The sequence below is a fragment of the Mus pahari genome, chromosome 5, assembly GCF_900095145.1.
Source record: "Mus pahari chromosome 5, PAHARI_EIJ_v1.1, whole genome shotgun sequence".
Taxonomy (NCBI): domain Eukaryota; kingdom Metazoa; phylum Chordata; class Mammalia; order Rodentia; family Muridae; genus Mus; species Mus pahari.
The window spans coordinates 52,830,078-52,844,011 of NC_034594.1; the positions used below are offsets into that span (position 1 = coordinate 52,830,078).

General features: G+C 45.6%; 1 protein-coding gene across 2 annotated transcripts in view; it reads left to right on the plus strand.

Moving 5' to 3' along the window:
• Arpc2 (actin related protein 2/3 complex subunit 2) overlaps window positions 1-8,487 on the plus strand; it is a 30,255-nt gene extending 21,768 nt beyond the window's left edge. For both annotated transcript variants that reach the window (XM_021197584.2, XM_021197583.2), the window contains 4 exons: window positions 2,663-2,789; window positions 3,957-4,057; window positions 4,580-4,680; window positions 8,049-8,487. In XM_021197584.2, coding sequence (XP_021053243.1) covers window positions 2,663-2,789; window positions 3,957-4,057; window positions 4,580-4,680; window positions 8,049-8,073 — 354 coding nt within the window. In that variant the 3' untranslated portion in view covers window positions 8,074-8,487. The remainder of the gene's footprint in view (window positions 1-2,662; window positions 2,790-3,956; window positions 4,058-4,579; window positions 4,681-8,048) is intronic.
• Window positions 8,488-13,934: the final 5,447 nt, after the last annotated feature.

The window sequence follows — 13,934 nt, forward strand, 5'->3', positions numbered from 1 at the left end:
TTTTGGTTTTTCGAGTCAGGGTTTCTCTGTATAGCCCTGGCTGTCCTGGAACTCACTTTGTAGACTAGGCTGGCCTCGAACTCAGAAATCCACCTGCCTCTGCCTCCCAAGTGCTGGGATTAAAGGCACAGTAACTTTTATAAAGAAAAACATTTCATTGGAGCTGGCTTACAGTTCAGAGGGTTAGTTCATTATTGGCATGGTAGGAAGCAAACATGGCAGGAGCTAAGAGTTCTGCATCTGGATTGACAGGCAGAAGGAAGACAAAGTGAGCCACTAACTAGGCCAAGCCTCAACAGCCGCCTTAATGACTTCCTCTAGTTAAGCCACACCTACTCAAACAAGGCCACACTTCCCAATGGTGCCACTTCCTATGAGTCTGTGGGGGTCATTTTCATTCAGATCACCATATTGTGTTCTTTCTACTTGAAATACAAGTGGGAGCTTAGTCCCTGCCCCTTCCTGTCCATTGCAATGGTTCTGTATTGGAGGGAGCAGGGGTGCTTTCTTTTACTCGGTGGGATTGTGCTAGACAGACTCTTTGAAGGACAGAGGAAAAATAGGAATAAAGCAGGGGCTTTGGCCTAAGGAACCCAGCCTGCCAGGGAAGCCATATGCCGTAGTAACTAGTGACGTATAGAGATGCTGTGGAGAAGAGAATAGTAGCTCTCAAGTCTCCAGGTGTCCCTGGCTGCAGGAGGCTGACTGTAGAAGAAGTGGTATGTAAGCAGCAGCAGCCACACGTCTGTCCTATGGCTGTGTGACCATGTTTTCAGTGTCCTAACCCTGAGACTGTCCTTAGCTTCATGCAGCTGCCCTGTTTCAGGACCAACTCAGTCTACATGTTGGGTTTGTGTCTCTTCTTTAAAGGGCAGGCTAGTGAACCCAAGGCTTTGCATGTTCTGCTGTCCCCGGGGAGAGGATGTTATAGTTACACGTCTCTTTGTATAGGGATGCATAGGGTCTGGGAATTAATGGATCAAAGGGGTGGCCTGAGTTTTGTTGTTGTTTGTTTTGTTTTTTTCTTTAATACCCTAGTCCTTTTTCTTACAGTTTGATAAGCACTGTACTTTTGTTAAGGACATGTCTCATTTATTATTTTGGGTTGTTTGGTTTAGTTTTTTGAGACACTCTGTAGGCTGGGGCCAATCTTGAACTGTCAGGTATGTCCCCTTCCAAGTTCTGAATGATGCATCTATGCACCCCTGGCTGACTAGAATTTTCTTACTGTATGTTTGTGTGTTTAATTGGGGGAGGGGTGTCTTTCTATGTAATCCTTGCTAGCCTGACTTGATCCCCCTGCCCTAACCTTGAAGACAACTGAGTTCTTTCATTCTGTCATGTTTGGCCCCTAAAGGGAGAGGTTAAATTTGCTTTAGAGTTTTAATTGTTAAATTCTAAATAATACCAGGTAAAGATCTTGTAGTTAAACAATACTTGATCAAAGGCCCAGCACCCAGTAAAAGCACGGCATTCTTGAAACTGCAGTAAAAGATCAGGTGTGGGTATACTGAGGATGTAGGCGCCAGATAATCAGGAATTCAAAGTTCTCATCATATACATTCAGAGTACCCATAGACATAAAACACATAAATAATTTTTTTTAGAAAAAGTCCTCATTGAGCTGGAGAGTTGGCTCAGCAGTTTAGAGCATTGACTACTCCTCCATAGATCCTGAGTTCAATTCCCAAAAACCACATGGTGGCTCACAACCATCTATAATGGGATCTGATGTCCTCTTCTGGTGTGTTTGAAGACAGCTATGGTATACTCATAAATAAATTTTTTTAAAAAATAGAAGTCCTCATCAGGCTGGAGAGGTGGCTTGACTGTACCTTAGTGAGGTTTTTGTTTTGGTTTGGTTTTTGGTTTTTTTGTTTTGTTTTGTTTTGTTTTTTGTTTTTTCTAGACAGGGTTGCTCTGTATACCCTTGGCTGTCCTGGAACTCACTCTGTAGACCAGGCTGGATTCGAACTCAGAAATCTGCCTTTCTCTGCCTCCCAAGTGCTGGGATTAAAGGCGTGTGCCACCACGCCCGGCTCTTAGCGAGTTTTAAGATCAGCCCTGCTACATGAAGCCCTGCCTGGGGGTGAAGGGGTAAAAGACATTGGGGAAAGCGAAGACGTGAGGGGCAAGGGAGTGGTGGGAAGTCAGCCGGTTTATAAAGAGCTTTCTGTGCATGCATAGAATTTAAAACTCCAGCTAAAGCCTGGGTCCCAGATACCTAGAAGTTTTAAAGATTTCCTGTTTAAAAAAGCAGAACAACCCTTTTTCACACTGCACGAGGGAGCAGTGAGCTGCAGTGCTCTCTGCACTGGAGCCAAACCTGTGTTTGGGCTGTTTCTTCTTCTGGTGCAGTCTTCCGCTCTGCCCTGGTGGGCGTGCTGCTTGCTGTGTAGCCCAGCCTGGCCTTAAAATCATGATCCTCTTGTCATGTTCGTCCAAGCTAGGAAACGACAAAGGGCAGCATTGCTGTGCTTGTACCACAGTCTGACGGCCCGGCTTGCTGGTGTGCACTGAAAGCGGCTCGCACTCCTTGTACCTGAGGTCTGACAGTTCATTTTTAGGTATCTACTGGTCAGAAGGACTATGGAGGGCTGAGCATATAGCGTGGATAAATGCTACTCACCTCATACAAATTTCCTTTGCTGTATCTCCACAGGAGTTCAAAGAAGGACGAAGAGCCAGCCACACAGCCCCCCAGGTCCTTTTCAGCCACAGGGAACCTCCTCTGGAGCTGAAAGACACAGATGCTGCTGTGGGTGACAACATTGGCTACATCACCTTTGGTGAGGCTGGAGAGGTAGTTGAGTGGTAGGGTGCTTGCCTACGCTCCTGGCCTGGGTTCATTCTCAGCACTGCAGAGAACAAAACCTTCATGGCAGGGTGCAGTTGCCTGGCATTCACATGGCAGAGTGCCCACATCTAGGCGGCCTTAAGGAACATTTTTAGTGGGCAAAAGCAGGCACGGCATGTTTGTGTTTCCTCTTGTGGGCGGGGACGCTGTCACAGGGGACTGATTACAGAGATAGGTACTGCTTTGCTGCTGTCATCATTTCCTGTTTGTTTCTCTTAAATGGTAAGGGAAAAAGGTAACCTGGGATATCAGGAGTTAGGGGCGGGCGTGTCAGCATCGCTCGGCAGCTCAGGAGAGTTCTCTGTTGTTTGGCAGTACTTGAATTTTTTCTTCTAATGCCCAAGCTCAGCTGCAATTTGCTGAGTCCTCTTTTCCACTGAAGATACCAAACCTCACGTGGAGGCTTAGTGAGCCGACTCACTCCTCATTTCCACACTGCGAGATTGTCTCCTTTATCCTTTCGTTCACCTTTAGCTAAGGATGGAGCTGTTTGTTGCTAGTGACTACAGTTGATTTTTTTTTTTTTTTTTTAAAAAACAAGGATTCTCCCTCTAGCCCTGGCTGTCCTAGAATTTGTTAGGTAGACAAGGCTGGGCTCATCAAACTCAGAGATCCACTTTTCTCTTTTTCTTCAAACCAAGGTAAACTAAGAACCAGAGTTCTACCTTCCTTCTCAGCCATTCATCTCAGCTCAGTTGATAGATAGAACTTGGGGCTCTTGGTGTTAGTGGCAAGTACAATACAAACAGGAGCCCAGAGGCAGGTCTGCCCAGTGTAAAAGTCAGGACAGCGTGTACAGGCCTTTGGGTGAAGAACAACTTATCCTGCCAGGCCTGCCTTAGAGTTTGGCAGTCATGGTCAGGAGATGAGTTCTCTTCAAAACCTAGTTTTTCTGACAGTAACAGTCTATGCTTTAGCACCTAGGGCCCAGGACAAGCTAGAGCTCAGGGGGTACCCAGATTTGAAGTGAGCGCCCAGAGCCATACTGGTTTTCTGTGTCGTGAGCCTCACCTCTCGCACTCATTGGCACTCTCCGATTGTGTTGTCTGATGGTAGCGCACACACCACTACAATGCCTTGTTTTCTGTCTCTGCCTTAGTGCTGTTCCCTCGCCACACCAATGCCACTGCTCGAGACAACACCATCAACCTGATCCATACGTTCCGGGACTATCTGCACTACCACATTAAGTGCTCTAAGGTGAGAGAGAGGAAGGAACCAGTGTCCCTACGGAGTCGTTGATTTAACTCCCAGTAGACACTGCCGCATGGCACTGCAGAGAGAACTCAACAGTAAGAGTTCTTAGTTCTTTCAGAGGACCCGGGTTCAGTTTCCAGTAACCTGATGCCCCCTTCTAACCTCTGGAGATACACATACGTACATGGTATACATAAATTCATGCAGGCACACATACAGTTAAAAAAAAAAAAAAGTTACAGAAACCATCTCTTGGACCAGAAGTGTAGCTCAGTGGTAGAACACTTGGCCAGCTGGTCAGAAGCACCAGTTTGGCCCCCACTACCCCAGTAAGAGAATGTCTCTCCCCTTCGTCCCATCCTTCCTATAGTAGAGGGGTGAGTCTGCATCTCTGGTATTACTTCTTAACCATCCTGATCCCCTTACATGCTGCTCCCCAACACCCCCCATGACTTACTCCAATGAAAGGAACGCTGTCTTTCTAGAATATGAGCCTGCTTCAGTTCTTCCTGTGTTTGCTCTTAGGCCTATATTCATACACGAATGCGAGCAAAAACATCCGACTTCCTTAAGGTGCTCAACCGTGCACGCCCAGATGCCGAGAAAAAAGAAATGAAAACAATCACGTAAGTAGGAACAGCCACCTTCCCATCCCTGATGCCTGCCTGCAGCCCAGGGCACTGAAGAGTACCATGTTCGAGGCCAGCAGGCCACTCGTGTAGCTGCCCAAGTGCAAGTGAAATTGAAAGGGCTGCACCTGGACGCATCCAGAATATCTGAAGAGGCCTGGGCCAGTGCCTGCTTATTTCTTCTGGTCTGCTCAGCAGAAAAAAATATACAGGGCAAAAGCTGCCTTTGTCAGGGAGAAAGATGACAAGCAGAGTAGTAAGCAGTGTGGCTCTGTATACTCAGAAGGCCAACATGTCATGGGACTTAGAGTTGACTCAAGTGCGGGTAGCATTCAGAACACCTTTAGCTTCCTTCACTCCCACCCCTACCCCCATGTGTGAAGCCGCTGTGCCTAATTAGACGCCATTGCCATTTGAGAGCTCAACTGAGTGCTGTGTAGTGAGTGAGGGTTTCCAGTCCCAGGAGCATCAGGCACCTGTGCTTGGTGAGAAGTCTCCTGCTTTTCTGCGCTGCCTCCTGCAGCCTGAAGGTTGCTGTTCCATCTGATCTCTGTTGAGAGACTGCATCAATGCCATATCAGAGTGTAACAGCTGCATAGCATATCTAAGCGTGAGCAAGATGGGTAAGAAAGGGCATGCGTGCCCAAGGAGGCACTTGCTCCTTCTACCCTTTCAAGACTTTCTCCTTGTCTTACAAAAGTGCTTTCCACCAGCCACCACTGTGTGACCTGAGAGGGAAAGAAAGCTTGTCTGGGTGATGTGTCAGAACCAGCTACTGTGGCTGTGGGGGGCTAAAGCAGGAAGATAAGTTGAGCCCCAGGAGTTTGAGGTTGTCCTGAGTAACATTAGCAAGATCTTATCTTAAAACCAAACAGAGAAGTGGGCTGGAGAAGGCCTAGCTGCCACAGGGCTGCTGCGCACAGTAGGCATGGCGGCACTTACCTAGAACCCTGGGACAGGGGACAGATGATGGGTTGTAGGAGCTCTCTAGCCAGTCAATTTAAGTCGGTGAGTTCCAAGGTCAGTGAGAAACCCTGTTTCAAAAAATAAGACGAAGGGCCAAGCATGGTGGCATACGCCTTTAACCCCAGCACTCACTTGGAAGGCAGAGGCATGGCCTCAGTGATTTCTTAGTTGTTTGTGTTTTCTTTGGGATATGTGGTTGATTGGTCGGGTTGGGTTTTTTGTTGTTTTTGTTTTTTGTTTTTTTCAAGACAGGGTTTCTCTGTATAGCCCTGGCTGTCCTGGAACTCACTTTGTAGAGTTTGGGTTTTTTTTTAAAGAATTATTTATTTATTGTATGTATGTATGTGTGTACACTGTAGCTATCTTTAGACACACCAGAAGAAGGTATTGTATCCTGTTACAGATGGTTGTAAGCCACCATGTGGTTGCTGAGAATTTAACTCAGAACCTCTAGAAGAGCAATTCAGTACTCTCAACCACTGGACCATCTTTTCAGCCCTGGTTTGGTTGTTTGTTTGTTTGTTAGATTTATTTGTTTATTATATGTAAGTACGCTGTAGCTGTCTTCAAACACTCCAGAATCAGATCTTGTTACGGATGGTTGTGAGCCACCATGTGGTTGCTGGGATTTGAACTCCGGACCTTCGGAAGAGCAGTCAGGTGCCTTTCCGCTGAGTCATCTCACCAGCCCAAGGCCATACCTCTTAATAGTCCCATTTCTCATGGGCCAAGCATAGTCAAGCCACTGTGTAGCTCAACTGTTCTGGAACTCTTTGTAGATCAGGCTGACCTGGACCTCAGAGATCCTTCTGCCTCTGCCACCTCTGCCTCCTCTGCTGCCTCTGCCTCTGCCCCTCTGTCCCTCTGCCCCTCTGCCTCTGCAGCACTGGGCTTAAAGGTGTGCATCACCACCACCACCACCCAGCAAGTCTCAGTGATCTCAAGACTAGCAAGCCATCGAGGCCATCCAGAGCTGTCAAGTAGGACCCTGACTCAGTGGGGGCCTGCAGTTGACTACTTAAGGAAAGTACCCATTGCTGACTTCTGGCCTTTACACACACACACACACACACACACACACACACAGCAAGCAAGCAAAGAAAAACAAAATCATACAGAAAGGTCAGAAAGTGGGGATGTTAAGATAGCCCTGGGACTGCTTGCGTCACCTACCTTCACCCTGATAACTGTCCTCATCGCTCTGCCTTGTGGCCAACAGGTATTCATGGTAGTTGCTGCCAAATGGGACAGAAAGAGGCAGGAATTGATTACTGTCCTGGTGGAGGAGCCTGAGGAAGGATGAATCCTTTCAGGAATAAATTTAGTTGTTTGAAAACCTCCATTCTGCTAAGTATAGACAGTGAACATTAACGTGGGCCTGTTAGGAGTGTGGCCCCAAGCTAGAAGTTACCTGTGGAGTCAGCACAACACAGTGCTCGGCTTTTCTTGTGGGGCAGGCCATCAGACAGTTTCCTTTGGGGTGAGCACAGAACATGGAGAGTCCTCCTTTTCTGTAGTTCTCAGTTCTCAAGCCCAAGCTACTTTACCAAATACCAAATACCCTTGGAGTAAGTACCATTTGTAGGCTCTTTGTGGGTCTAGTAACCCCTCTGGGGACTTACTGGGTAGAAAAGGATACCACAGCTCAGGAAGCCAGAACCAGGCCAGTGTTCTGTGAGCCAGAGTACCTTCCGTGTGACAACCAGGATGTCTTTAACCTTTGAAGTTGGGTTTGGGGGGCGGGGAGGTTGGTTGGTTGTTTCAGCCAGAGTCTTACTATATATCCCTGGCTATCCTAGGCCTTACAGAGATCCGTCTGCCTTCACCTCCCGAGTGCTTGGATTAAAAGCATACACCACCATGCCTAGCTCATGTTTGAAATTTTTAAGGTGGCTTTGAACTTTCTTTCTCCTGTTGAAAGGTTAAGAAATTGTTATCTAAATGGGATCAACTGGGTAGAAGGAGCCTCAGCTGAAATTTATGTCTCTCTAAGCCATCTGAAAGGTAGAGAAAAGTGGGTGTGGTGGCACATGCCTTTATCCCGATGCTGTCAGGAGGCAGAGGCAGGCCTAGCATACACAGTTATAGGCCATCCAGGGCCACAGAGTGAGACACTGCCTTTAAAAAAAAAAAAGGGCAGACAATGTTCTCATCTGCTGGGACCATCCAGTGTGCTTACGGGCTTGGATGGTGTAACTTAGTGCTGAGTCGGAAGAAAGGTAGTGACCCGTTGTGTGAGAGCTGGGTCTTGACTGAGCCCTGTGGCTCTAGCACCTTTGCTGGAAGACTTTCCCTTCCTCTTTGTTTGGTACCATATGGGCATTCCACCCCAGGCCTTGGGTGCAGGATGGGAGGAAGGACATCTGGAGTAAGCCTTCACTCTGTCTCTGCTTTTGAAGGGGGAAGACTTTTTCATCCCGCTAACTCTTGGGAACTGAGGAGGAAGCGCTGTTGACCGAAGGCTGGACTGCTTGCTACTGGATAATCGTAGCCCTTCATGTTGCACCTTCTCCAGGTTCTTGAGGGATACTCCATTTGGGTTCCATTTTGTACGAGTTTGGCAAATAACCTGCAGAAACGAGCTGTGCTTGCAAGGACTTGATAGTTCCTAAGAATTAAAAAAAAAAAAAAAATTCCACTTGATCAACTTAATTCCCTTTTATTTTTCCTCCCTCACTCCCCTTCCTTTTCCAAGCTGTTTGCTTTGCAATATGTTACTGGTAATGAGTTGCAGGTAATGCAATCTTAACTTGTTTTCTTCTAAGTATTTGAGTTCAAAACTCCTGTATCTAAAGAAATACGGTTGGGGTCATTAATAAAGAAAATCTTTCTATCTTACTTGAGAATTTGTTGATTTTTCTGGACTCTGAATCCAAAGGAGAAGAGAAAGGGGGGCTCTACACTGCCTTTGAACCAGCAAACCTTCCTTCTCTAGCGGAAGGAGGGCTGGTATGTATAAACTGTGGGATGGGGTGGGAAGAAGTGGGGGGCTTGTTTGTTTGGGTTCGTTTTATTGGTTCTACTTTGTAGCCCATGTTGGCCTCACACTAAGCAATCTTGATGCCTCAGCTTCCTGAGTTCTGGGATTATAGGAATGAGCCACCTTTGGGTTTTGTTTCTTTAAACATGCTTTCTCCATTGTAAAGCTTGGTTGCTAACACTGCCCAGCTGAGTAGCCAGGAAACTCCCTTAGTGTGACAGGCAAATTAAAATAGTCTGGGACTGGGAATGTACTTCAGTGGATATAACATGCAGGCTTAATTTTTTCAAAATTACTTTAATAAGGGTTCTTAAAGGTTGGGGAGAATGATGGACAAGGGGGGTGGGGACCTTTTAGAAATCCTTTGGGGCAGGGCTGGTGAGATGGCTCAGTGGGTAAGAGCACCCGACTGTTCTCCCAAAGGTCCGGAGTTCAAATCCCAGCAACCACATGGTGGCTCATAACCATCCTTAACAAGATCTGACTCCCTCTTCTGGAGTGTCTGAAGACAGCTATGGTGTATTTACATATAATAAATAAATCTTTTTTAAAAAAAAAAGAAATTGGGGCTGGAGAGATGGCTCAACGGGTAAGAGCACTGACTGCTTTTCCAAAGGTCCAGAGTTCAAATCCCAGCAACCACATGGTGGCTCACAACCACCGGTAATGAGATCTGACGTCCTCTTCTGGTGTGTCCGAAGACAGCTAAAGTGTACTTATATATAATAAATAAATCTTTAAAAAGAAAAAAAAATAAAAGAAAGAAATCCTTTGGGGCAACTCCAGTCTTCATTGTCAGGATATCTGTAGTTCAGCCTAAAACATCAGACGTCAGTAGTGACAGTCCAGGCCAATCAGCAGACAGCAAACAGGAGTCAGTAGCAACAGAATGATCCAGAAGAAACCTTGAAGCTCTGCTGTATTGGCAAGAGTCTTCCGAAGCAGGCAGAATACCACAAGAAGTTTTTTGGAAGTTTTTCTCTATGAAGTCACAACAAGCAAAGATCAATGAAGACCAGCAAAATGTTGCAAGAGCGACCTCTGTCTATGGGGTTGTATTTATATTCTTTCCAAACATCACTCGCCTTCTCAAGCATTGGCTTCCTCAAAACATCACATGCCCCACGTCTGCTTGAGTAAAATATCCTCTCACAAGACAGCTTTCAGGGGCTGGAGAGATGGCTCAGCAGAGAAGAGCACTGACTGCTCTTCCAAAGGTCCTGAGTTCAAATCCCAGCAACCACATGGTGGCCCACAGCCATCCGTAATGAGATCTGATGCCCTCTTCTAGTGTGTATGAAGATAGCTACAGTGTACTCATATAATAAATCTTTGGGCCAGAGCAAAAAGAGCTTTCAGAAAAACACCACGTGATACAACTCAGTCTCCAAATAAATTTTCCACTTTAATGTTTACCTAAACTTTTATCAATCCCTGGTTTCAGTCACCAGTACCATATAATCTGAGTTTGGTGGCACACACTTTTAATATTTCTTATGTATAAAAGTTGTGCATGAGCCGGGCGTGGTGGCGCACGCCTTTAATCCCAGCTCTCGGGAGGCAGAGGCAGATGGATTTCTGAGTTCGAGGTCAGCCTGGTCTACAGAGTGAGTTCCAGGACAGCCAGGGCTACACAGAGAAACCCTGTCTCAAAAAAAAAAAAAAAGGTGTGTGTGTGTGCACTTGTTAAGGAAATAATATCCTTTGGAGTGGAGTTACAGGTGTTCTTGATACACGCCACAAAAACAAAAACAAAAAAAACCTGCTTGTTCTTCTATCATAAATAATAAAGGGCATTTCCTAAAACGTGGTACTGCAGGACTTTACTATGGTGCTGAGGCAGATTGGCTAAGCACCGTTCCTCATTACACATTCCAACAGATCTGTGTGCTCCCTAAAGCTCACTCACTGTAGGAGATGCCTGCTCAATACCTAGCAAATACCTGGATACCTAGCAAAGTGTGCTGTCTCCTGTATGGTGCCAAATCCAGGATGATTTGAAGGTTATTTTTCTGTTTCCATTTCAGGCAGTGTGTTGCAGACTAGTAACAATCATTAAAGTTGTGCAGTCACCTGACTTTATATAAGCAGCACTTTTATTTTCTACAATTTTAATTTCGAGATTACATTTGTTTACATGCATGTTAGAGATGATAGCGTGAGGTCCTGTCACCTTCCCAGTGCTGACACCTTGAGTGATTGTGATGCAGTGTCTGTCATACCAGTAGAATGACAAGGCTATATGCTTTCTTCACATTTAACCCATTTTATTTAACACTTCTGCCGTTGTATGTTTCTGCTGTTCTGTGCATTTTTCTCACTTGGATGGTTTTCTGAAACCAGCATTTGTTTTTAAGAATAGAGTAGTACAGTCACTACATCACACATAGCATTGATTGGAAACGTGACTGACTTTGTAGGTGTGCGTCAGGACAGTGTCAGAGTACCATCCATTGTCAAATTTAAAATAGGTCATTGTTTTAAAATATATCCTTATGTCATTAGGAATAATTCATTAGAATGGGGTCCTAGGGACCTGCAAGGTCTCCTGTTTCTGGGAGGTAATAAAGTATCCTGAGAGGGATAGAGTTAATAGAATTTCACTGATAGTTTTGATAGAAGAGTTGTTCTTGTCAGTTTGTTGCTTTTTGAGACAGTCTGGCATTTGCCTCTCAAGTGCTGGGACTACAAGCATGCACCACCATGACCAACTACTTTTTTGTTCCATCTCTTTGTTTTGTTTTGTTTTTGACAGAGCATCACCCTGCTCAGGCTGGTCTCCAGCTCAGCAGCCGTCCTGCCTTGGTCTTCAAGTGCTTGGATGGCGTGTTTGCTCCACCCAACCCCGCCTCGCTTTTCCCTTTGTGCCAACTTTAGAAAGAGAACTCTGGATTGCCCTGTGCATTCTTGGCAGTGGTGACAAGTCGCTTGCTTGCTTGCTTTGTTCGGAGATGGTTTTCACTACCCACCACCCTTTGGTATTCTTCCTTTCCCCTCTGAACCCTGTTTCTTCCTACTTAATCTCCTAGTCTTAGACTAGGGAAAAGATACCATGTTCTCCAGCAACCATTAGCAATCCTTAGGGAAGGGGTTTTTGATGGGCACCTCCTCCCTCTAACAAAAATGCTGGAAGATCTGGCCTTAATGCAGTACCCTTAGCTGCTGTGTGGTTGTAGTCCTAACAGCAACATCATGCCTTGATGGTGGTGTTTCCTGATGGTCTTGAATTCTTTTTTCCTTCACTTCTGTCTTAGGGTTTTACTTCTAATGAAGAGAGACAGGCTTTGGCCAGGACAACTCTTTTTTAATTTTTTACTGATTTTTTTTGTTTGTTTGTTTGTTTTTCTCTGTGTAGCCCTGGCTGTCCTGGAACTCACTCTGTAGACCAGGCTGGCCTGGAACTCAGAAATCCACCTGCCTCTGCCTCCTGAGTGCTGGGATTAAAGGCGTGGGCCACCCACTGCCCGGCAAGATTTATTATTATTATATCAAGTACACTGTAGCTGTCTTCAGTTGCACCAGAAGAAGGCGTCAGATCTCATTACAGATGGTTGTGAGCCACCATGTGGTTGCTGGAATTTGAACTGAGGACCTCTGGAAGAGCAGTCAGTGCTCTTAACCACCGAGCCATCTCTCCAGCCGCACACAGTTTTTAAAAAACGATAAAACTCCAGTCCTCCTTGGGAGGTAAAAGCAGGTGGATTTCTGTGACTTCAAAACAAGCCTATTTGATACAATGAATTCCAGGCGAGTCAAGGCTGCATAATGTAACCATGTCTCAAAAACAACAACAAAACAAACAAACAAAAAAAACCAGCTAGGTGGTGGTGGTGGTTGTGGTGAATTCCAGCACTTGGGGTGGGGATAGAGGTTAAACAGGCAACTTTCTTGAATTCAAGGACAGCCTGGTCTACAGAGTGAGTTCCAGGACAGCCAGTTACAGACAAACACTGCCTCAAAAAGAAACAAAGTGGCGCACGCCTTTAATCCCAGCACTTGGGAGGCAGAGGCAGGCGGATTTCTGAGTTCGAGGCCAGCCTGGTCTACAGAGTGAGTTCCAGGACAGCCAGGGCTGTACAGAGAAACCCTGTCTCGAAAAACAAAAAAAGAAACAAAAACCTCCAATGGGGTCTTACCATCTAGTTCAGGCAGGCAACCAACAGCAATAACCTGTACTTTTTTGGGGGGGAGGGTGGGAGAAAGGGCAGAGTACCTCTGAGACAATTAGGTTTCTGTTTTGTTTTGTTTTGATTTGATTTGTGTTTTTCGGGACAGGGTTTTTCTGTGTAGTGGACAATTAGGTTTCTAAAGAAGTACTACAGGTAATAAAATCAGGTTGATTAGAAATCATAGGAGAACATATAGCATTAAGTATTCTTGTTTGTTTGTTTGTTTGTTTGTTTGTTTGTTTGTTTTGAGACAGTGTTTCTCTGTGTAACCCTGGCTGTCCTGGAATTCACTCTGTAGACCAGGCTGGCCTCAAACTCAGAAATCCACCTGCCTCTGCCTCCCAAGTGCTGGGATTAAAGGCGTGTGCCACCCCACCCAGCAAATATTCTTTTTTTTGAAAAAGATTTATTTTATACATATGAGTACACCACCATTGCTCTCTTTGGACACACCAGAAGAGAGCATCAGACCCCATTACAGGTGGTTGTGAGCCACCCAACATGTGGTTGCTGGGAATTGAACTCAGAACCTGAAGAGCACTGAGCCATCTCTCCAGGCCTAAATATTCTTATAATAGAAAACAAGCCCTGTTTCAATTCCACAATGGGTTGTCAACAACCAAAACACATGCTGATGGGAGGAGTAAAAGACATTTTCTTCAGTGATTCAGCCACTGGTAAGGTATTCATGCTCCTGTAAACACTGCTAATGAAACTCACTGAATCCTTTAAACAAAAAAAAGAAGAAAAGAAAAGAAAAGAAAAGAAAAGAAAAGAAAAGAAAAGAAAAGAAAAGACAGCAGGGAACAAGAGGGTACCAAATGAGCATGCTTGTAGGATGATGTGACATCATGCTTTGGGCATAGTGGCCCACATTTGTAATCCCAGCACTTCCAAGGACAAGGCAGAAGTGCTTCGAGTTCCTGGCCCACAGAGTGAGACCTGGTTTCAGAACAATGGGAGAAGAACATATAAATACATGTTTTGCAGCACAGAGAGCACAGACATCTCTAGTACACACAGACACAGATATACATACATGAATTATACTTATTTGGGTGGGGTTCCCCCTTCACCCAGCGCTAAGGATGGATCCCAGAGCCTCATGTATGCTACACTGTCACCAACCACCACGG